The 23,274-nt window shown below is 43.0% G+C and overlaps 1 protein-coding gene across 2 annotated transcripts in view; it reads right to left on the bottom strand.

Annotated features, from left to right (window-relative positions):
• rabgap1l (RAB GTPase activating protein 1-like) overlaps positions 1-23,274 on the bottom strand; it is an 89,870-nt gene that overhangs the window by 24,017 nt on the left and 42,579 nt on the right. For both annotated transcript variants that reach the window (XM_083672126.1, XM_083672127.1), the window contains exons 14-17: positions 7,628-7,741; positions 5,054-5,128; positions 3,464-3,589; positions 1,850-1,993 (exon numbers count right to left, since the gene is read on the bottom strand). In XM_083672126.1, coding sequence (XP_083528252.1) covers positions 1,850-1,993; positions 3,464-3,589; positions 5,054-5,128; positions 7,628-7,741 — 459 coding nt within the window. The remainder of the gene's footprint in view (positions 1-1,849; positions 1,994-3,463; positions 3,590-5,053; positions 5,129-7,627; positions 7,742-23,274) is intronic.

Here is a 23,274-nt window from a genome sequence, read left to right as displayed (position 1 = left end):
TAATACAGTACCACCGCATTTTCACTGTAGTCTGCTCTAGATGTCAAATGTTGTCATACTACACTTCTGTTTACACTTCAATTCTGCCTGGTTGTCGACATGTTGCAGCAAATCACCGTTTGGGGATCATAAAGATCCGACTTTGCTTTCCTTGTGGTACGTTATGGGAATGTTGTGGGAGCATTATGGGAATGTTAGACTTCATTAATGTCACAACCACTCTTGAGGATGCAAATGCACCTCTGCTGAGGGCACTGAGTGACATAATCTTCCTCAAGAATGGCCAGAGTGAGATGGAGGGAGGACAAGTGGCATGGCTATGGAAAGGAGAGAGAGAGAGAAAAGGAGGGAAAGAGTGGGAGGGCCAGATGGCAGGAGGAGAAGAGAAACAGACAGTCCCTCTCACAGACAGGTGGGGTTGCATCATGGCCACAGAGTGACAGTCAGATGGATGAATGACAGAGGGAGAAAACCTGATGGAGGCAGGGAGAGAGTGAGAGAGTCAGATAAGGAAAGAGTGGGAGAGGAGTGGGAGAAAGCATTGAAGGAGGAGGAGAAAGAGAGAGAGAGAGAGAGAGAGAGAGAGATGCAATGCTGATGTCAGCCCTGCATGGGAACACCCGTCTCCTCTGTCGCTCCGACAACCCATTCACATGGCAACACTGTGCTAAAAATATCCCCGCAGCTCTATAAATAACTGAGCAAAGGACCTATTTCTTTCTATCTTCCTCTCTCCCTCTTTAAGGGCTCTAGATGGCGCTGGGGTGTCGGGAGCATGAGTGTGGGCGCGTGCGTGTGTGTGTGTGTGTGTGTGTGTGTGTGTGTGTGTGTGTGTGTATAAATGAGTGTGTAGCTTAGGGCAACACCACACACAAAGAATGCCAACAAACTTCCACATGCGTGTCAAACTGAAATGGAGTCCAACAGTCAGCAAGCGCAAGAGGGTTTGATGTACCATTGCAAAAAAATGCATAGACGTGAAAAAGGTGTGCACACACATATGCTGTACACACACAGGATGGACATCGTCCACTGTATGTTTAGGGCAGATCTAGCAAAACAGAAAGAGATGGAAAGAGGAGAGGGGGGGAGGGGGGGGGCGCAACAAAGAAATCAGACAGAGGAAGAAATCAGACAGGGACAATCTAAAATAGAGAGAGAGAGAAAGGTGAGAGAGGGAGAATGTGGAAAAAAAGGAGAGGGAGAAAAGAGGGAGAGAGCATGTCAGAGAGAAGCTTGAGCAGGTTGGAGGACTGAGGAACAGATTCTCATCACGCGGCTAATTGGCTGAAAAACGCCCAGGAAACATTTAATTGTTCCACCTGGGGTCAGCACGAGGGACGAAAGACCAATAACACGAGGAGGGGGAGGAGAAGAGGAGACAGAATCACTAAAAGAAAAGGCCACAGAGCTTCTCCTGGGGGTAACAGGTCTGTACAGTGACTGGTAAGAAACTGGCTTTGGGGAGAGGGGGTTCAAGGCTTCATCTTACTCTAACTGTGTGATCTCAGGGTTACCATTGCTAAGGCTTTCGCTTTGAGGTACACAGGTATTTAAATACTGGGAAGGCTCTGCTTTATGTTAAGGCCAGAGTTGGTAAAGATGCTCATACTGTATGGGGGGGGGGGGGGGGGGGGTCAATGGTTATGGTAGGAGCTATGGGTCACTGATGGTGTTAAATTTAGTGTTCAGAGTATGGATTGGTGATGATGTTGAAGGTAAAAATAATGTTAGAGGGTTTAAAAGTGAGTTGAATGAATTAGGGGCTAATTCAAGTTCAATAAAGAATGAAGTTCAATGCTGGGTTCAGGTACAGCTCGTTTCTGTGGTTCAGTGCTGTGGTTCTTACCTCACACAGCAGCAGGTCGGTGATGTGGAAGACCATGCAGAGTGGGAACTTGGCGGTGAAGAGAGTGAGGAACCACTGGGAGGCGTACATGTGGGCCTCCAGGTTTAACTCCTGGAAGTGAGACCACAGCTCAGGAAGCTGCTCCTGGACACAGACAGAGAGAGAATGTAGGAGAGAGTTGACATTTGTCCATATTTGTTCTTTTATTATTAATATCTCTTAACACTTGTCCACAATGCAGTCACAACGCAAGCTCGTCCACGGCTGGATGTGGTTCTGAAGATCGGATTGCGACGCGATCACAATGTTGTATATTTCCATTCTCTTTTAATGTTGACACAATCAGAATGTGGTCAATATGCTGATTAAGGACACATGGTAAGGCGTAAATGGGGTCTTGACACGGAAAGCAGTAAGTAGTCAATATACCTTCATCTCTCTCAAACACAGTGACTGACAAGTAACCAACATGAGTATCCAGCAGCTGATGGGAATAATGATTCTGGTTGATTAATAAGTTACATGATGCATTAATATTACAGTTGTCAGATCAGTTATAGGCTGCTCGATCAGACCCCCATCTCTTTGTCCACAGAAGGATTTCTTGGGCTATTGTCTTAGGCTAAACTGCTGGTGCCATTCACATCCTCAGCATGGTAAACACGTTAACCTCCAGGTGGGCACCTGCTGCCCATATGATAAGACAGAAAGGAAGAGGGGGGCTGAGCAAGGTAATTACATTTGCTGTCTCTGGTACTTTTCCACCGCTTGTAGTTTAGCTTAAAACTGAGGACCAGCCATCCGCTCCTCAGAGATCCTTCCTACCTTACTGTATGCTGCATCTCTCCCTTGTGCACACATTGTATTAAATTATTGAAAAACACGGGTGATCTGATCTCATCTCGACTCCACACATCATACCTGAATCCAAGCATACCTAACACGGTTTCACTCTCCCACAGAACTTGGAGCCTTCAGACTAACTACACCGTTAACAATCAGAGACAACAGCTGCAGGACATCAACATGCAATACATATTGTTTGGTGTGTGTATGTGCTTGTAAATGGAAATTAACTTTAACAAATACAAAACGAACATAAATTTCAACACCTTGTGCTTCGTAGTGAGGAAATGTTAAAGGAAATATAGTTGCTGTATAACCTTGCTTTCCTCCCACCTGTATGCTAATGCTTAGCAATCAATGCTAACACCCTTGCCTTGGGAGCTTGTCAATACTAACCCAGATCAGCTTGATGCTGAAAGAAGGCCACTTAGGAGGCTAAAGTGGATTTCAGTACAAAATTAAACTCCAATTTGGAGTGGATATAGCCTAATAGCTAGCGTGAGTTAAGCCCTTTAGGCCCCAACACTCATAGTTACCTTCTCACACATTCACCCCCTGCCCTTGAGAGTGTGCAGAAATCACATGCGCGCGCACGCGCACACACAAACACACACACACACACACACACACACACACACACACACACCTACGCAGGCAGGCATACCCTAATAGGTTTGTAATAAGAAAACGTCTTAGTTTGTGCCATAAGTTTGGTCATAAATCATGAACATCAGTGGTTACATTGCTGTTGTAGACATGTAGACTAACCTGTAGCAGTCGCTCCAGCTGGTAGAACTTGCAGTGGAGATCCTCAAAGTTGTTCTTGTAGAGAGCCCGAAGCCCATACTCATACATGATTTTCACCAGCACACAGAAGGCCTGCTCCTCTGGCATCTGAAGCAGATAAAAACACCACACCATAAATGGAGCTTTAGATGAGGTCAGACATCCAGTGTGAAAGGAGGTTTCACAAGTGTATGAGAGTGGAGGTCAAATGGAAGCAATGTTGCTTCGATTAATCTTTTTTTCTTCTGGTTAGTTTGACATTACAAAAGCTAACACATTATTTAAAGGGGTATACCGTACGTGAGGCAGACAACGTACCTGTTTGTTTTATCTAACATAAAGTGATACTTTCATTATCAGCTCTGAGAGCAGGGGACGTTTTAGGAGAGGGGGTAATATGAGCAGGGATTTAGTGAAGGGTAAACACAGGTAATCTCTGTTTTTTTACACACCTTTTTATTTACGTTACAAATGTAGTGTTTAGCCACCTTTTACGAAAAATACCATATTTTAATGTTAGCATTGACGTAATTTTCTCCGGTGCCAAGTATTTACCCACCGTTTTCCCTACCACTACATCCCTGAATATGAGGGCGACATCTGACAGTGAGAAAGGCCAAGAAAGGAAACTAAATGGGTAAGCATACAAGTAGAGTAAAATCACTACAGCTACTGAAGTCTTACTTGCTACATATACAGTATATTGTCACTAAGACTAGTTTGAAAGAGTTGAAAGAGGAGAGAGAAGAGTTGAGTTTTCACCACACATTCATGTCCCACTGGAGAAATGTTGGAAAGAGGAAGAAAAAAAAGGGAATACATGGGATAGAGATAGAGACTATAAGAGAGATTGAGTTGAGGTGTGAGTGAGAGAGACAAGGTGAGAGGATATGGGAAGTGTATGAAAGGTAGACAGAAGGTGGGAGTGTCAGTGTGAAAGACAAGGTGTGTGTCTTGCACGCACGCACACGCGCACACAAGTGGGTATTTAGTCAGTGCGACAGTGTGTCCTGGGCAGAATGGGCTCCTGCAGGTAGACAGGCACGGTCATTAATATTCCTGACACCTCCCCTGCATTCCAAAGGACTTAAATTCTCCTTCTCCGCTCCTCTCTCTCCACTATCACTCCTCCTCCCTCCAACTATCTCTCTAACACCTTGCTCACCGACCCATCTCTGCTTCCTGTATGCCAAAGGACCTCTCCACTTCTCATTCTTTATCTCCCCTCCATCACTCCTCCTTCCTCCCATTCTTTCTCACATCTTGCTCATCTACCCATCTCTGCTTCCACCTCTGATCTTCCTCTATCAGAAAATGTCTCTCATCCCTTTCTCTTTTCTTTTCCGATATACCTCCTTCATAAAATTCGACTTTAAATTCTCCTTTCTTTCCTCCCTATATCATTACTGAATCACCTTTTCAGAGCTGGGTCAAATCTCCTTTCAATCCAGTCTATGTTGCCCACATTAAAACCACTTTGTCCCACTTTATCCTCTAAAATTCTGCACAGTTGTATAGATAGTTGAGTAGTACTTGTAGAGACGTTTGCAGTTGGATGACATTCACACTTACATGCAGTAACAGTACAGCAGCCAGGAAGGACTGACCCTGGCAATAGCCAATCTCCTCATCGTAGACAGAGTAGGCCTGAAACACAGCAGACAGAGGACAACACTGGTCAGTCAACTCGTTCACCGATGAGAGGCATAAGACATTACAGTTGTACAGCCATTCATGATAGACAAAGAATGTTTAGCTCTTTGCACATACATTTATTTATGAGTTATTGTTGTTATTTTGATGGCTAGGCAATGTGTACTACCTCCTTTGGACAAGAGGTCCCGTTGCAACTCAAATAGTTGCTTCCATTGCCTCAGCAGTTTTAGAATTACTCAATACATTTTTTAGGCCCTTCACCTCAAATCTGTCAGGCTATATACTGCTCCACAATTCACACAGATTAAGGGCAGCATGGCCAGTACTGACTGTCAAAACTTATATAATGAGTTGTCAGACTGTGGACACGCCTCAAACAGCATATAAAACAAATTTTCTTGAGGAGCTAGATTGGCTTTGCCATTAGTTCCTGTCGTGTGAGAGCCTTTGGGACTCTCTCTTTTGTATGGGCGTCTTTAATCTGTCTGTAACAATCAAGAGATGGAGAGGAGCTTACTAAAGCCCTGGTTTCAAAGGGCAGATTTAAACAACAGAGAGCACAGAAAGCTCCCTGAGTCGGCTAGTCTTCTTCAAAGAGCAGCAACCGGTGAAAATCAGCCTACTAAAATCTACTCAAAACTAGGAAAGGATGTATCTTGAAGTAAAGTTTAAATTAGGGTTTATTTGCCTTGCCTTGCCTCGTCAGTAGTCTTTGGACAAGGACATAGTTCAATCCACTCTTTGGGTTTGTCAGCCACTGCCAAATTCCACTAATATTAGCATTTTCTATACAAAAACCAATGGAAGTACATGTACACTAAATAAGCATGTTTGAATTCGATGGAATTTAAATCAAGTTTGTGTATAAAGTCTAGGTTACCTGCTCACATGATGATGACATCTGTAATGTACTGTCTTGACCATGTTGCTGACAACCACAGAGAATTCAAGTAGACTTACCTTTTATTTTCATACAGTGTCTATCATTGTAACAAGTGTTAAAATAGAGTAATAGTGATCTCAAAACATCCCCCAATGCTCATACGAGGATATGAGAGATGGACATTTAAAAAATGTCAACATGTTTTTCCACCTGGCAGGGAATTCACATGGTAAGTAATTGAAGAGCTTACTCAGCCGAGCTGTCTTGGGTGCAGTTAGACAGACACATTTGATAAAGAGCACCATTCACAGGACCCTGCCATGGTTAAAGGATTCAGTGCTAGACGGATGGGGGTCTGGAAGACATGACATCCCCATTTGTTAGTTGAACACATTTAATTTGCTTAGGGAACAGATTACTGTGACTGTTGTGTAATTATCATTTGAAGAACAACCAACTAGATTAATGGTAGAGGCCCTTTTGACCTAATGTTCACACCATCCACTGTGTATTTTGTTTACCTCTGAACTAATTCCTTTCTAATGAAGACAATGTTGGATTGGAACTATAAAATGGCATTACCTGAGAAAAAGCTGTGTACTGTAGGAAATGGAGACAAGTGTGTCGCTCTTCAGGAACTAGCCAAGCCTATCAACAGGCAATCTACATGTATTTGCATATCAATGAGACCTGGCTCTCCAATGACCTACTTGGAAGGATGTTAAGGCTTTCTGACAACTCAGTTCATTTTTTTTGGCCAACTAACTACAGCATTATTCAGTGTAGTGTTCCTGAAATATACATAATAAGAACAAGTCAAATTATGGTGTGAAACAAATGAAATGATATTATATAAACAAATGTTTGTATGTCTCATTTTGAGAGAGGCACAAAGTCATCTATCTGTGCATCCCAATATGTTACTATGGCAACTCAGTACTACTGTATGTAGCTTGTTTGCTTTAATATTTCTGTTTATGGTCTTACATCTATCAGATACAGTGCCCTGCGTAAGTAATGGGACAGTGAAGCATTTTTTCTTCTTTTGACTCTATACTGGGATTTGAAATAAAACAATCACAATGAGGTTAAAGGACATTTATATTTACATTACAAAGTATTGAGATTATCAGTTTTTACACATAGTCCCCCTATTTCAGGGCATACCATAAGTAATGGGACAGATTCATATAATGCTCAAATTAGCCACTCATGTTTAGTATTTAGTTTTAGGTACTTTTTAGTAAACTGTAACCTGACTATCCTTTTTGAGGATAACTAGTGGTTTGCACCTTGTAGTGAAGCCTCCGTAGTTAGGCTGGTGACGTATCCTGTGGATGGTAGTCTCTGACACACTACTTCCTGGAGAGTATTCCTGATCTGTGGGACAGTTGTTTTGGGGGTTTTCTTAATTATGGTGAGCATTCTTCGGTCATCCACTGTAGAAGTCTTCCTCGGCCTACCAGCCCGTTTGCTATTGCTGAGCTCACCAGTGATTTTTTTTTTCTTTTTTTTTTTCCCCCCCGTTTCAAACCTAGCACCAGCTAGATTCAGACTGGTATCGAGGTATCAGTAGTGGCTGTGGTGGTTCTATGGGCCATCCTTACCTTACAGATCTTGTAGAGAGAGTCTTGGCCGTCTCCATCCGAGTCCTTGAAGTAGTCGTGGGCAGGGAAGGTCCGGTGGATGTCTCTAGTTATCACCCCTTCCTGGGCAGAGTCCTATAGGACAAACATACAGAAGAGGTGTGTGAGACTTACCAATATACTGTGCACCAGACATGCGCACAACCACACACACATGCAGAAAAACACATGTTGTCAATACCACTGACGAATATGCATACCTGTACTGACTCCCACGCAATCAAAAGCCAATAAAGATCACCAACATCCTTAAGAGATATAGCAAATCAAACCCTTCACCACTGAAAAACTTTCTGGCATTAATGAATTCTGGCTGACTGATCATCACCACCTTTACACAAGAAAAAAATAAATATAGAGAGGCTTATAATATATAGAGAGGCTTATAATAACCTAAAATGGTTCAATCAATAGATTCCTTCCTATAAGACAAATAGCCATGGCCTAACATTTGCTGGGGCCAGGGCTACAACATTTGCTTTTTTCCTCTGGATCTTCACAGCATTGCAGTCTGAGCGCCCGCTGTCCCATTCCACTCAGCTGCCTAGGCAGCCTGGGCTTCTAATCTGCAACGCAACGCTTCCTCAAGGAAGACTTGAGGCCTGGCATTCTGAAAGAACCCACTGTGAGCTGCAGATAAAACAGGCCTGAGCCCTGATGGTTTGACATTTGTGTGTTTGTGTGTGTATGTGTGTGTGTGTGTGTGTGTGTGTGTGTGTGTGTGTGTGTGTGTGTGTATATCTGAGGAGGAAAACATTGTCTTTCTCTCTCTGCTCGCTGACATGACAGAAGAGGAACTGCCAAAGCATTTGCAAGTTAGAGGCATGAGAGTAAAAACAAATGCACCAGAGCAAATGACACTCAATTGTGTGTAATGGAGTTAAAGTCAAGTGAAGAGTGTCAGGATGCACAATGGTTTAATTCACTCCTAGCCTAGTCTAGTCTCACTTTATTTGAGCTTGTTTAATACTTCTCTCCTCTTGCTTCCTCTCTTTGATATAGAGGGTGGGGGTGGGTCCTTTCCTGGAAACCAGGTTTGATTGAAAGAGCCTACGCTAGGCCATGATAAGTTGCAGTTGAAATCGAGTCACAGCCAGGTCAAATCAGACCAGATGGGGTCAAAAGGTCAAAGTGCAGTCGTGCCACACTGGCATTATCTCTCTCTCTCTCGCCACCCTGAGACAACATCTTTGAACCTCTTTATGGGCAGAGATACCATTGATACACTGATGGCTCCCCAACTGCCTGGCAGCGCCTGTTCAACTTAACAAGTTAGTCAGTAAGAGTCATGGAAGTGCTGCTCCTTTCGGAACTGGTGCTGCCTTGGGTTTTTACATGTTCTCAGTATGTAGACAGCAAATACTGGTCATTGTTTCCTTTGTCTGAACAGGTATTTTGCAGCAACAGTCATGTGGTTACTACACGGCAGAGGCTACTTTAGGTGTGATCCATTTGATGAATAAACTAATATTCCGAGTAAAACCCTGGATTTAGTCATCAAAGATTTGGTTAACAAAGCGTTGTGGCATAGCTACATTTCTACTGCGGACATCTGATCTGGAATTGGAAGTGGCTACTTTCTCTCCATATTGTGCCAATAACCAAAAACAGCTCTGATTATTCAAGCAGACGAGCAACACACAACTAAAAGGTTTGATTGTGATAGCTGGCGAAACAACTTGTAATGCTTTAATGAGATTTGAAAACGAAGAGGCGGTATGACACACAATGTATTATGTGAAGGATTGGAACTAACAGTTTTACATTATTTCATTACTAGAGCAAAAGCAATGTTAATGTCTCAGAAAAAATATGTCTTGCATTTTTGGCATTTAAAATATGCACACACATGCACGTATGCACACGCACGTACACACACGCACACCTTGCAGGAGCTCTGTACACTTTCCCTGCATCCCTGTTCAAAGTAGTCCAATAATTAAACAAAGAGCACTACCATGGCAACATCAATCAGAGGCTGGAGAAATCTCGTTGACAGGGTGAATTGTAAACACTTTGATTAAATTAACGGCGCATGTCACTACTAATTAAAGGCGTCATTAGTCAACTAATGCCAGTAAATAAGGGTAGCTCTCCTCTCTCCTCAGCTACTTTTCTGATACACCGAGATCTCGGTGTTGGACATACTGGCTAATCATGACGCAGCTCAGATAAGCTGTGATCGGCTACTATGTGTGTGCTAGTGTTAGTGTGTTAGGGTTACATGTCATGGTAGTGGATGGTTAATCAGTTATTCAATTCAATTATTTATTCCAATTTTTATTCTAACTTTTAGATGTCCACAGCTTTCTCAGTATATGACCATTTTACTACTTCTTTTTGCAATATATCATTCTATTTTTCTGTGATGTTTTACAAAGGTCTTGAACATCTCCATTTGTATAATTTCTGCAGAAATTTCCCTAAAAATAATTATTTTACCTAAGAGTATAATCATATTTCCCAATGAATGGGCCTGGTCCCTCAGATCCCTCAACCATATAGATTGCAGGTCTATAGGCACACTGATATTATGCCTTAACAACCATTCCTGGACCTGAATCCAAAAGTGAGCCTGCGATGGACAGTACCAAAATAGATGATCTATTGATTCTGTTTCCTCGTGGCAGAATCTGCACAAGGCTGACTGTTCAATGCCCCATATATTGAGCATTGTTTTTGTAGCAAGAATTTAAAGAGTTTAAATTGAAAAGAACTGATTTCTGTGTCAATAGTTGTTTTGTATATTAAATATATTAGTATTGAGCATACACTTTTGTTAGTTGCTTGTGTGACATGATTTTACCGTCCTTGTTCACAATGGCATTAAAAAAAAATAAGACCCAAGAAAATTGGCTTTTTCTCTATGGGTACATCAGAGTTTATCCATATTATTTACTGTAATATTTGTTCTGTCTGGAGGATGTAATTATAATTGTAGCCAACTGTATGGTTTAATTAAAAAAGGAGGATAGTTTAAACAGTGTTCCATTATCAATCCACTTGAAATGGGCAGTTTTCTGCGCTCCCTCACCATAGCTTTTACCCTCATCATGGTGAATGGAAGCTGACTTTACGGTTATGAATGGCTTACCCATTTCAACCATAATGGGTCGCGCACACAGACAGAAGGACAACAATCGTTATTTGCGTGATTACATGTGGATAGAAGCCAGTGCGCACCCAGCCTCCGAAGACATACACCCGTATGTCAATCCAATATTCTCAGAGAAGTAAGCATTATTCATTATTTTACATATATGATCATTATACATGACTTTTACCCATCTTATGAGAGATTCTTTGAAGTTGAAAAAGTCCAGGCATTTATAAATAAACTCTAGACGTACTAGCCTTCTCTTCTATAAAGATTATACCCATTATACACATACTGCATTCTCGTAGTGTTCTGTTGTTTCTAGTAATTGTTGAATGCTACCACTTCCTTGTAGGAATCAGTGGTATGGTCAGGGCTCAGTTCAATGAGTGGTATTTGCAGTGTGTCTGTGTGTGTGTGAGTGTGCGCACGCGTGTACGTTCGTGTGTCTGTTGGGTCCTTGCTGCAATGTGTTCGTATGACCTTATCATTTCAAAAGAGGGGATATTTCTCTCAGTTTAGTGGACCCATTTTATCAGTGGATTTGGGGGCTTGAGGGCCTTTGAAGCATACCATGGCTGAATGAGGAGTGTAGGTCGTACTACAGATCCACTATCACCATTAGTCCCACTGTATTGAATGGCTATGAACAGTATGGGGCTATGACCCAGTTTTACCATAGGCTCAAAGACCACCCTCCCCCTGACACTCTTAAAAAGACCCCATTTGAGAACATTCACACACACAAAGTTATTGCAGGAGCTCAAACTAAACAACAGCCACAACAAAAATATATTAACTACATCTGTATATGTTATTCAAAATGGAGCAATAGCCTGTATGTGTATATATATCGATCATTCACTCACCCGGCGATACGGCCGCGAAATCGCCGGCTGGAATGCATAACTTTTCCTAAAGCAATTTCCTGGTTTAGGTTTCTTTCATGAAAGTGCCGTGGTGGAAACACCCATTTGAAATTAAATCTTTGTAAAAGCTTTGCATCCTTCCAGCGAAAAATAAATACTATACTGTATTGATAGTATGGCTGTTCAGTATCTATTATAACTATTAGTAAATAGTTTTAATATTGTATGTGAACCTGGCATTTGTGTGGTGCAAAGACTTATTGGCACACGGGGATCGTTTAAAAAAAAAAAGAAGAAAAAAAAAAGAAAAGAAAAAAATTACTGTTGTGCACAGATTTGTGGCATTGTGGAATTCTACACATGATCCTGCTCAATCACTTCAACTCATTTAACGTGCTTAGCCTGTTACATCTGACAGTACTAGCAGTGTTGACAGTTTATTTTGCAAGTGGGGTAAGAGAGATGGGGTGCTGTTGTTTTTTTATATCAGAATCTGTGTGTGTGTGTCTGTGTGACATGCTGTCATGCTTTACCCCCAGCTGCCTTGACTGCTGACTGACTGTGTGGAGTCAGAGAGAGAAAGAGAGAGACATAGATGGAGGGGGAGAGCTCTTCTAATTGCAGCTTGGGGGCCTGTTCTCAGACGGACACGTCATTACTCAGCCCCGTTGAGAGCACAGGCAGGTAACCCATTTAGCACCAGAGAAATAAAAAGTGCTGATTTAGCCAAGTCAAGCTCCCTCTCTGCCTTGCGGCTAACACCGCCACCAACATCGCCATTTCCTTAACAAGCTAACACTGCAACCAGAGCTGGTGCTAGCCACTCAGGTGCAAACCTTGAGTGCCACTCTTGCCCTCGGCGAGATGCAACAGAGAATAAGGGACTCCACAGCAGGGTAAATTGAGGTCAAAACCAGTAAAAGGTGATGTTGACACTTACGTGTGAACAATCCATTCTTCTTGCTGAAGATAAAAGCTAGGAAATTATGACAAGCTCTGACACGATTTACATTGCATTAAACAAATAAACTGAAAACACTGCCTTGAGGAGGGCTTGGGTTGTGTGTTGTATGTCTGGGAGAAAGAAAAAAACAGTAATCCAAGCTGCAATCCAGGGGGCATAGTTTCTCGTTAATTATGGAATGGTGGGGATCTGCTCTGCTCTGCTCTCCTCCTCCCTCCGTTCTATCGCTCTTTCTTTCTCCCTCTCTCTTTCTGCATGTATGAAAATAGTTCTCTCATCTTCAGCGCAACCTTGTAAGGCCCATGGTTCCAGACAAATCGGATTCATAAATAAGCAGAGGGAGTAGGGGGGGGCCTCCAAATGGTAATTTAGGCACTAACATCTGTGAAACCTGCCACAGACGAACAGGCGAAGAGGAGGAGGGAGAGGAATAGGTAGGGAATGGAGTGGAAGTCAATATGAGATGCTGTCTCTCCCTTGCGTAAATTTGCTAATTGCTAAGGCTAATTTGAAGCTAACCCTTTTTGTGGAGTTTGCTCGAAGGGGTTGACAGATCGAGTAGCCCTGCTCGCCTGTTGTTTGCCTTACCCAAGACCCGGTCAACAAGCAGATAGGCTAGTGCTGTCAAATTTCCCCCCAGTTAGGAAGAAAGATAAAACCGATGACCTTCAAGCCCATTGATCTGAGACAGGCTCACCTCTGTGGCACACTGAGAGATCACTTAGAGAGCACTGCTGGAAGCTTCCAACGGTTTGGGGAGAATTCTGCCACATTAAGGGGATTGCTACTGTAGAGAAGAGTTCTACACTGTTAGGCTCGGCTAAATTGACAAACAGCTGCAACTAATGACATTAGTTGGGGAGGGGGTTTAACATTTGGGTCCACATCACCTCAAAGTAAATTCCAACTTCATTTGAGGTGATTTTTGGCCACCAATGTTGAACTTCAACATGAACACCAATAGTGTTTCTGTTAGCGGTGGCTAAAGTTAGCTGAAGTTAGTAGTGGCTATTTAAACAACTCTGAACCATGGATTACAATTTCTCCTCTCCATAGACCACCTTCAAGGTAAGAACCATCTCACTATAAGTGGTAAAGTAGTGAACTATCCCTTTAAGCTGAGATGGATTAATGAACATATTTGTAGGTTATTATTGTAATGCAGTTGAGCGCCCTTATTGAAATTAAATGTGCTTGGGGAACGCTAACAAGCAAGTCAACCAACAAGATTGATCAGATTACTCTAGCGAAAGGCCAACAAGCTGTCAATGCTACATTGCCAGAGGTTTCTGAGCAGAACCAAAGAACATCTGTCCACACAAGATCAACATGTGGGTGCAAATAGTCTGACTGGTCAGAACCTTGGTTGAGCATTCAACAAGGTTACATAATATTGTTGTGGAAGGGGCTCTACTCAGTTCAGACCAACTGCTGAGATGCAGTGATGCTTTGCTAACGCTCCAAGCTGGGCTGCATGTGAGGGCTCAGACTCAGTCAAACCTCATTAAGCCCACAAGACAGCCAACCCAATAAGGGTGGCAAGAGATCCTGCGTGACAAGTGCCACTAGCATCATGCTGCAGGAGCATCATCAAGTCAGTCTGACAGCTAGCTGCATTGTGCTCATGACACAGTTCGCTCTCTTTAGGCTGATGCAGATACGCTGCACAGCAACAGTTGATCCAGAAATTCCTGGAGTGCCAAATGCAAATGAGTGTGGCAGTGTGTGTATGCTGCTATCAGACCATGCACCAGTTTAAATTACCTTACTGTAAATAATTCCTTGTGTGTTGGTGACAGGCTACTATTGCTGTCGAGAGATTTTGAAGCCTGCAATACCATGGTGGCCATACTGGGTACTGCAACACAAAAAAATGCATGTTTCCCCATTGAAACCCATGTTAAACTTTGTATTCCATCTGGCCAAATAAGACTGTTTTGGAAAGAAATGTCAGTTTTTAAAATTATTTTCTGTAGTTTTTCATAAGCAACAAAGGACATCCGAAGCATATTATATTAACATTGCAAAATTCAAGGCTTCTTTTGACGTCACAAGCATACATGCACTTCTGAGGTGCATGCATCATTAAGTACTTGAACCCGGTGCAGGTCAAATAAAACACTGAAACACAGCTCTAGTTTCGCTTATCACAATGTACAGTACATTCTGCTGAAAGTGCAAAGCTAATTTCTAGAACTTTCTGAGTTATTCTCAGTAGTGTTGTATCATGCTGAGTGTGTTTGGAACGGTGCTGGATGTGAGCCTTGGCTCCTTCAGCGGGTTTTGAGGGAGGCAGGGAGACGGCTCCTCTCCAACCATCATCACCCCGACTGAGAGGGATCAGGTCTCACCAGCCGCCCATCCTGCTGCATCCTGACCCAGATCACTGGGGATGCCAATGTGCTCATCACACTCCCCAATGGAGACTAAGCAGGGGCCAATACCATGCCATCACACACCCCAATGGAGAGAGAGCAGGGGCAAATAGCATGCCATGCTGGAGAGCAGCCTGCATCTCAGATGAACAGGCAGGATGGTGTGTTAGAGATCTCGCCTGTCTGTAGACTACACCCTGGGACGCCTCCAGGGAATGTTCTCAGGTCTTGTATTTTAATAGGATGGAGACAGCGCCCAATACTTCAGGGAATATTGTACACAAAATGAGTGGCACACCCAGGAGTTAAAGATTAAGAGAAACAAAATGTTGAGGACTTCATGTAGGCAGAGTGGAAGTCTAGATTATTTTCGCCAAGGGGATTCAAGAAGGCAGGTAGCATCTACAAAGCATCTGATGTCCAATGTTCTCTCACTCTCCATTACTTCCTGTATCTTTAGCAACCGCTGTCCTCAGTATTCTGAGGATTATCATAATGGTATTGCAGGCGTGACAGTTGCATTGCTTGCAATGACACCCTTATGGAAAGTCACATGGACAATATCTGAGGACAATGTTTATGAATTCTGTTTAGCTTGACTACAACCTATGCCTGGCAAACCAAAGCAAAGACACCTGGAGAGAGGTGGAGAGAGGTTGCTCTCAGGGCAAGAGAGGCTGAGTAAGGAGAGAGAGCCCCAAGGTGATTGACAGAAAGGATATTACAGGCCTATTTCTTCCCTAGGTGAAATCTAGCACCTCAAAGGAACCCATAATTGAAATTGACAAACAGCTGCATTAGCCTGATCACATAGCCCAATCTTGCAGAGGAGCAACGAAATAAAAGGTGAGAAGGAGGGATGGAGGTGGGTGAGAAGGAGGGAGGGAGGGAGGGAGGGTGGGGAGGGGAGGGGAGAGAGAGGTGGGGTGCCTTTTAAGCCTTGCCAGAGTAGAGACAGATTAATCTTGTTCATGCATTATGCATGCATGCGCTGTGTGTGATCATACTGGCGGCCCGTTATTAAGTGTGTCGTGGGGAGAACACACAACGCATCAACAGACCGCACACACACAGCCGCCGTGAACCTGATCTCCATGGCAGGAAACGCTACAGAGCATTCTAAAGTGGAATGCTGTGATACGCCCTTTAAGAACACTGAGACGGGAGTGCATCTCCCCCTGTTTGGCAGTCTGGTCATTGACTAAAAATATGTTATGACTAAAAGTGAGCCCAGACATAACAAACCAGACCCCAATACATAATATCTCTTTTTACACACCTGGATCCCAAACCACTGCTCATTTCCCATCCTGAGGCGGTGAGTCGTTAATTAAAAATCAAGTCCCTCCCAGACCTTTGTCCTTTGTCGTGGCAAATCATTTTTGGGGAGGTCCCTTAGGGGGTACAACAGCTGGTCTTTTTGACAGATTGCAAACTCATCTGTCGCCATGTTGTCATTGTGGTTTTAATGGCCTGAGTGGTGATGCATTCTAATTTGTTGTGGACCGTAGGCTTGTTCCAAGTTGAGTGCACTTCAGAGAGGTGTGTGAGTAGGTTGTTGGAACAGGGTTGGAGTGTAGTCCCCTGTTGATAGCGGGCACTGGATAAAGTGTATCCCCTGGCACCTGACATTTCTATATTTGTGTTTTTACTGGAGGACATTGGAGGTTGTGTCCATTTTTCATCAGGACTCGGGTTGAGCTTTTGCCCTGCTGGAGAACAAACTCTGGGGGAAGGGTAATTGACAAGGTAGACATCACTTCTGGTGTGCTGGGGATAAAGATGTGAGGTTGCATGTGTGTGTGTGTGTGTGTGGGAGTGTGAGTATGTGAGAGAGAGAGAGAGAGAGAGAGCATGCGTTGTCAGTCTCGGTTCACCTCTCTGACCTGTCTGTTGCAGCCAACCTTGTTCTCACATGCTCCAGTACATGCACACTCACACTCTCACTCAAGGTTTATTATGTTGGAATTGTGGCACTTTCTATCAAGTCAGACCATCAAAAGAGTTCTATTTGACATTACATAACCATCCACTATTCATAAGTAAGAACAATAGTCCCCATGTACAGTATCCTGTAAATTGCTTACTTAATGTTCTACTGTTACAAAACAATCCATTGAAACCTCTGCACATTTATTGAACTGTGCAGAAATTATAACACTGCTGGATCATAATATTGAATACAGAAATACAGGTGCGACCACTGATCAAGTTGTTATGGCATAAACTAACAGAGTAGTATTGGGATGGTTAGGCCGTTGTTCTTTGAGTTGAGAGAAGGGTTCTATTTTTGCTGTGCAGCCAATGTACCCGAAGGGCTATATGCTCAAAATAAATGTATACATGAATGAATAACAAAGTCGCTATTTTTGAGCGGCACAAATATCAATTTTAATTGCACCCTATTTTTAAACTTCAAATAAACTCTCAGAAACCTCTTCCCTTCCAGAGTGCAGCTCCGGGTTGCCATAGCTACACTACTTCAGTGAAGTCTTGGGCTGTGGTAGGGAAACACTCAAGAAAGAATCATGAAACACGTCAATTCTCCCCTAGACACACACACTGTACAATACTGTAAGTATGCATATATACAAGCACATTTTACCCCCTTCTCTATAACTGGTTTTAATGGGAAATGTTGAGCCAGTGTTTCAAGTGATAAAACAAAGTGAAACACCTAGACCTAGAACAGCAGCCTTACAAACCCAAGAACAGCCAACACATTGTGTACCATGATTCAAACTGACCAGCACAATATTCAATGGCAAACCAGCACTTGAAACGCAATCTACAAAAAGTAATCAGCGGCCACAACCTAGCTCAAGGTAAACTGGTTTTTCGTAGCCTGATGCAGTGGGATGACACCCAGTCTTTGGTGTAATTGTTGAGATAAAGTGAAGATCATGCTCTGGTGCTTTCTCTCCCTTCCTCGGTGACCTCATTTCTCTGCTGGTTGTCATTAGCTGGGAAATGAGTTCCTGAAAAACACTGGCTCTATTCATCTCTGGCCTATCACTTTTGCTCATCGCCTGGCCCCCCCAGATGTGACCAAAGCATACCACGCTGTTCACACTGACATGAGCAGCAACTGGCAAGCATGTGAATTGTGCACACATGGAGGTATGACCACATGAGGGGTTAGGGCACGCAAACAATACATGCACAGGCATATCTGAGTTACATGTGAGCAGAAGTCAATGTGAGTGTGGTCTGCCAAACATCCCTTACTTTAAACATGCATCAATATGCCTTTGCTCAAATGCCCACCTCTAAACAACGAAACACGTAAGCACAGACATATACAGAAACAAACAAACACACACACACACACAATCTTCGCAACTGTGGAGTCAAGGCTGCAGCATCAGCACAGCAGTGAATGTTCTATAGTTACTGACCACTTAATTCTGGAGGAACTCACATGCACGCACGCACGCACGCGCACCCACCCCTGGGGAGGCTGTTAACACTCCTCAAAAGCGGCCACTTGTTGGCTGATTAAATGACGCTTCAACTCCTTGGAGAGGGGAGTGAATATTCCTTTTCTCTCTTTCCCTCTCTCTCTCCCTGCCTCCCTAGTACTATGGGTCTTCATAACCTGCTTGTTCAGTTCCTAATGACATTAGTTGGTTATTCCATTGCAGGCTCTATTTTGGGCCCTGAGATACATGATCCCGTTGGCTGGGCTTTTCACAGAAAACAATGGGGAGGGACTCAGATGACACGGATCCAAGGGGATAACAATGTGGGGCAGCAAATAGGAAAAAGCGCCGGTGGAGATGGGAAAATACACAAACACACAGTCGCACATACATGACAGAGACTTTTTGATTTACTAAATGATTCATCACAGGTGTTGAAGAACCTCTCAGTTACCATGACAATTTCAAAGAGAGACATTTTCTTTCTCTGACTCAAACCAAGGTTTCTGTAGATGTCCTTGACAGCCCACATCAAAACAGTGACTTGGCAATGAAACCAAGACAGAATCAAAACAACAAATGACATTTTTAGGTTGTCCTTGGAGACCTCAAAAGAATGTTTTGGTAAAACAAAACCTTGAAGTTTTAATACCATTCCTAGACCACACTTCTAACCTTCTGACATCATATACAGTATCTCATTATAGTCTGTACCATAGAAGTATAGAAATGCTTTCTCTTCCTCTCTCCATTCCTTCCTAATAAATATGCCTCTCTCTCTACCTCCCTCTTTTCGAGGCCCTTCTCCACCTCCTCCCTTCTAACCATTCCAGACAGAGACACACACAAACAGAAGAGAAGGTTATCAATAACAACACAAAGAAAAAAAAAACAATGAGAGAACAATACCCTTCACCCCTTTTAGCTTCTGGTCAATGAACCTCCTTTATGTCTGACCTGGCCCATTGAGCCCAAAACAAACAGGGTTGGGCTCAATTACATTTTGATTCAATAGATTGTACAACTGTTTTTTTTTAAGAATTTAAAAGTATAACTCTGTGACTCTGCCACATAAGTATTACAGTGTATGTGGCATCCTTATGATCCCCAAGGAAACTCAAAAAACGCGTCCATATTCAAACAAAAACATTTCAAAACAATCAACAATCCAACATACAATTACTGAGGTTAGAAAAGCTCACTCCAAACTGTGGTTGTCTTCTAGTTTATTACAGATTATTATTCTTTTCATTTCCCCCACCTTGTCTGCTACAGTATGTCGAGATATTGATGTCCTACTGTAAGCAGCTGTGATCTACTCTTGTTATGGGGTGTTGTGATGGAGCACATACTCACCGCTAATTTGTTTATCTGTTTGTTCTCGTGTATGGGCCTGGACAGGCTAGATGTGAGTGTGTGTGCATGTGTGTGTATGAAGGCTTTGTTTGAGAGATTGGCTGAGGTACAGTAGGATATACCTTATATCCCCAAGCTGCTCTCGCTGCAGTCGAACACAGCAGACTGCTCAAGTCTCTGGGTTGCTAAACAGGGTATGTTTGTGTTAACACACGCATACACACACACACACGCTTGTGTGTGTATGTGTTTGTGTATGTTTGTGTAAACACAAACACTTGAGCAGTGTGCTGTGTGCCACAGCAGCGAGAGCAGCTTGGGGATATAAGGGATATGCTACTTTATCCAATCTCTCCAACAACACACCCAGGGAGGACATTCCCTATTCACAGTGTACAGTGGTGGCACTAACCATACTGATAATGGTTTGGGGGGAACACTAATCAACACCATAATACTGTGTGCTACTCATATTAGCATGTGAAACACTGCCCTGGGACGGAGGGCCAGTAATAGGCGAGCTGGGGCTGGGGGGGGGCTATTCCACTGTCTTATGGTATTTCATTCTGTTAAGTGCTTTTAGAGAGGCTTGGGGACCAGGCTACACAGAGTCTGCCAGTGTCAGACCACCTGGGGTTTGGCTGGGTGTGTTCGAGAGATAGGACAGGGAGGACAGAATATGAGGGACAGGGGGAGAGGGGGAGGGAGAGAGAGATACAAGATTATTTTCACAATGTATGTCACAGACAGACTAAAAAAACAATAATTGATTCAGTCAACCAACCATCTCAATCAATCACCATCATTATGCATAACATATACACTAATCATGACCATAGAAACACAGAGAGAGACATGAATGCCAACAATGCGCTGAAGGCCTCTCTACAACTATATGTCCCTGAGTCTCTCTGAACTCTGTCCCTTTGTCTCTCACCATCTCTATTTCTACCAATCTATGTTTCTCCAAATTCCTATTGTCTTTTTTATCTGTCCTTTCTCCATCTCATCTTTTGTTACCTTCCATACTGGTCATTCTATCTCTACCTTTCTTCATCTTTGTCTCCATCTCTGTATACTCCTCCATCCCTCTCTCCATTTCTCTCTCTCTTTGTGTCTCTGTGGTTGGCACCTTCCCTGCTGAGGGCATGGCGGGGGTGTGTGTGTGCCAGAGTCAGGCAGGCCACAGGAGCCTGGCAGCTGGGTCCAGTCCTGCGAGAGGCTGGCATCCACACTGGCAGTGGGGCGATATATACATAGTGCACACACACACTCACAATTTACAAGGGTCAAAAAGACAAACAAGAGACAAACATTGAAGAATCTTCAGTGAGCTAGAAAATATCACCAAAAAGCCATTTCAAATCCCCCCTCATTTACAGAAGAGATGGGCATTACAGCTATATCTATAACATTGCCCACCTCTCCTTATCTTAGTTAACTCTCTTGGGCCAGTAGCTAGGGCCACTGGTTGGCAAGCAGGTCTCGAGTTTGAGCCCTGCCGTTCGCTACAATAACATTGGCCAAAATGGGTTTTCATAAAGGAATTCACCAACGAGCCATAAAAGTTGTAATGCGCTGGGGGGTTGGTTTTCGTGAGTGCTTTTTGAGTCTGCATTGCATAAGACAACAAGGATAAATAAAAAATATATATAATAAAAAAAAACATGATATAATTGAGACAAAAGAAACAATTTGCGATATCCATCACATTCCCTGTGCTTTAGGCAAATGTACACATTTAGTACAATATTGAATGCACTTCATAAGCCCATTTACTTGTTTATTTTCTTGAGTTTCCTAATCTATACAGTGTGTAATTGATTCCCATGCAAATCAGAGACCCTATAAAAACAAAGATATTAATTCCAAAATTACATGAACTATTATCCTTGCATTAAGATGGACTCAATTCAACTTAGAGTGATTTGTTGATGACATTTTTGCAGTGTCATTAAGAGTGTCATAGCAAAGGGTCTGAATACTTATGTACATGAGGTATTTCTGTATTTCAATTTTAATAAATGTACTAAATTTATTTAAAAAAAATTGTTTTCACTTTGTCATTCTGGGGTATTGTGTGTGGATTGATGGCAAATTCTTTTAATTTAATCCATCCATCTGAGTCTATAACACAACAAAATGTGGAAAAAGTGAAGGGGTCTGAATACTTTCCAAAGGCACTGTATATGTCCCACTCAGCAAAGAAGCCAATGGTAAAAGAAAACCCTACTGAGCGTCAAGCACTTCTTTTCATATATTCACTCTCTATTCTTTCCAGTGCGTTATCATATGCTCTTTTATCCTCAGTCATTAAGACACCAACAGTGATATCGCTGTGCAAAAACACATTTACAGTACTTCCACACCACTATACCCGCTTGTACTTAGAGCTGGTTGGCTTTCATGTCACCATCACCATCACTACCACCCCCCACCCCCTCCTTGCCATTCCCCTATCTCTCTGATGTAACATGTGCAGGCTTCCAGATGGCGTTAGCTGGCGAAGTGGGCATGCGACCAGCCTAATAGCAGCGAGTGGGCAGCTGTCGGTGCGCGTTAGCGTCAACAAACCGCGGGCCATTCATCTGCCATTGTCAGCCGTGCTTGGGAGCTCACACACACACACACAAAAAAAACAATCCTTCACCGACATTCTAGCTAATGTTAAGGTGTGTGAATTGGATGGTGAAGGTGGAGATGGTGAAAATGATAAATTGATAGGTTGGAAGAAAACAATTAGCCTTTACCTCAACATAAGTACAGTATAGTCAATCTGAATAAACCATAAAGGTCTGGTAAAAGGACAGCCACTCCAGCCTTTTGATTCACAGAACAAAATCCTCTTCTTTTTAGTGGCTGGACCCTTCATAAGTCACACTACTCTGCTGCTCCATCATCACATAACAAGACTTCACCCTGCCATGACGTGGCAAGCACCTGTTAGACAGCATAGGCAATGTGTTAGTTAAATACACTAGAGCTTTTGAAAGGCTGAGCTGTGCCATATAAAATGCATGGAGGTGTGTGTGTGTGTGTGTGTCTACTCATTTATGCAGAATACCCATTAAAAACTGTTTGGTAGGCATCACAGGGCCCCATTGTTTCTGACAGTTGTTCATCTTTGATTAGGGCATTCCGCCTTGCCTTGCCTCGCCTGGTAGGCTCTGAGATAGGGGCAGGTGTTTCACCTAGCTAGCAGAGAAGTTGGGTTCGTGTGATGGGGAGAAGAGACACTCTTCGACAGTGGTGCAGCTGCAGCGATTAATATTAAAGGGAATTCATAATACAGTCGGCATGGAGAGGATTTGGGCATAAATATTCAGCAGCCTGGACTGTAAGCTCCTCTTGGTTGGCTTCATGCATATGGATGAAAGGCTGGCAAGAACAACAAATGTCGAACCACACGCACAAGAAGAAGGGGAGGATGATACAAAGAACAAAATAGCGTTTGAAGGGGAACACCTCATATACTGTATGACAATGTATATGACAAATATATTACAAAACAGTTATTACACACGC

The sequence above is a fragment of the Argentina silus genome, assembly GCF_951799395.1.
Source record: "Argentina silus genome assembly, chromosome: 6".
NCBI lineage: Eukaryota > Metazoa > Chordata > Actinopteri > Argentiniformes > Argentinidae > Argentina > Argentina silus.
This window is presented reverse-complemented; position numbering and strand designations above follow the sequence as displayed.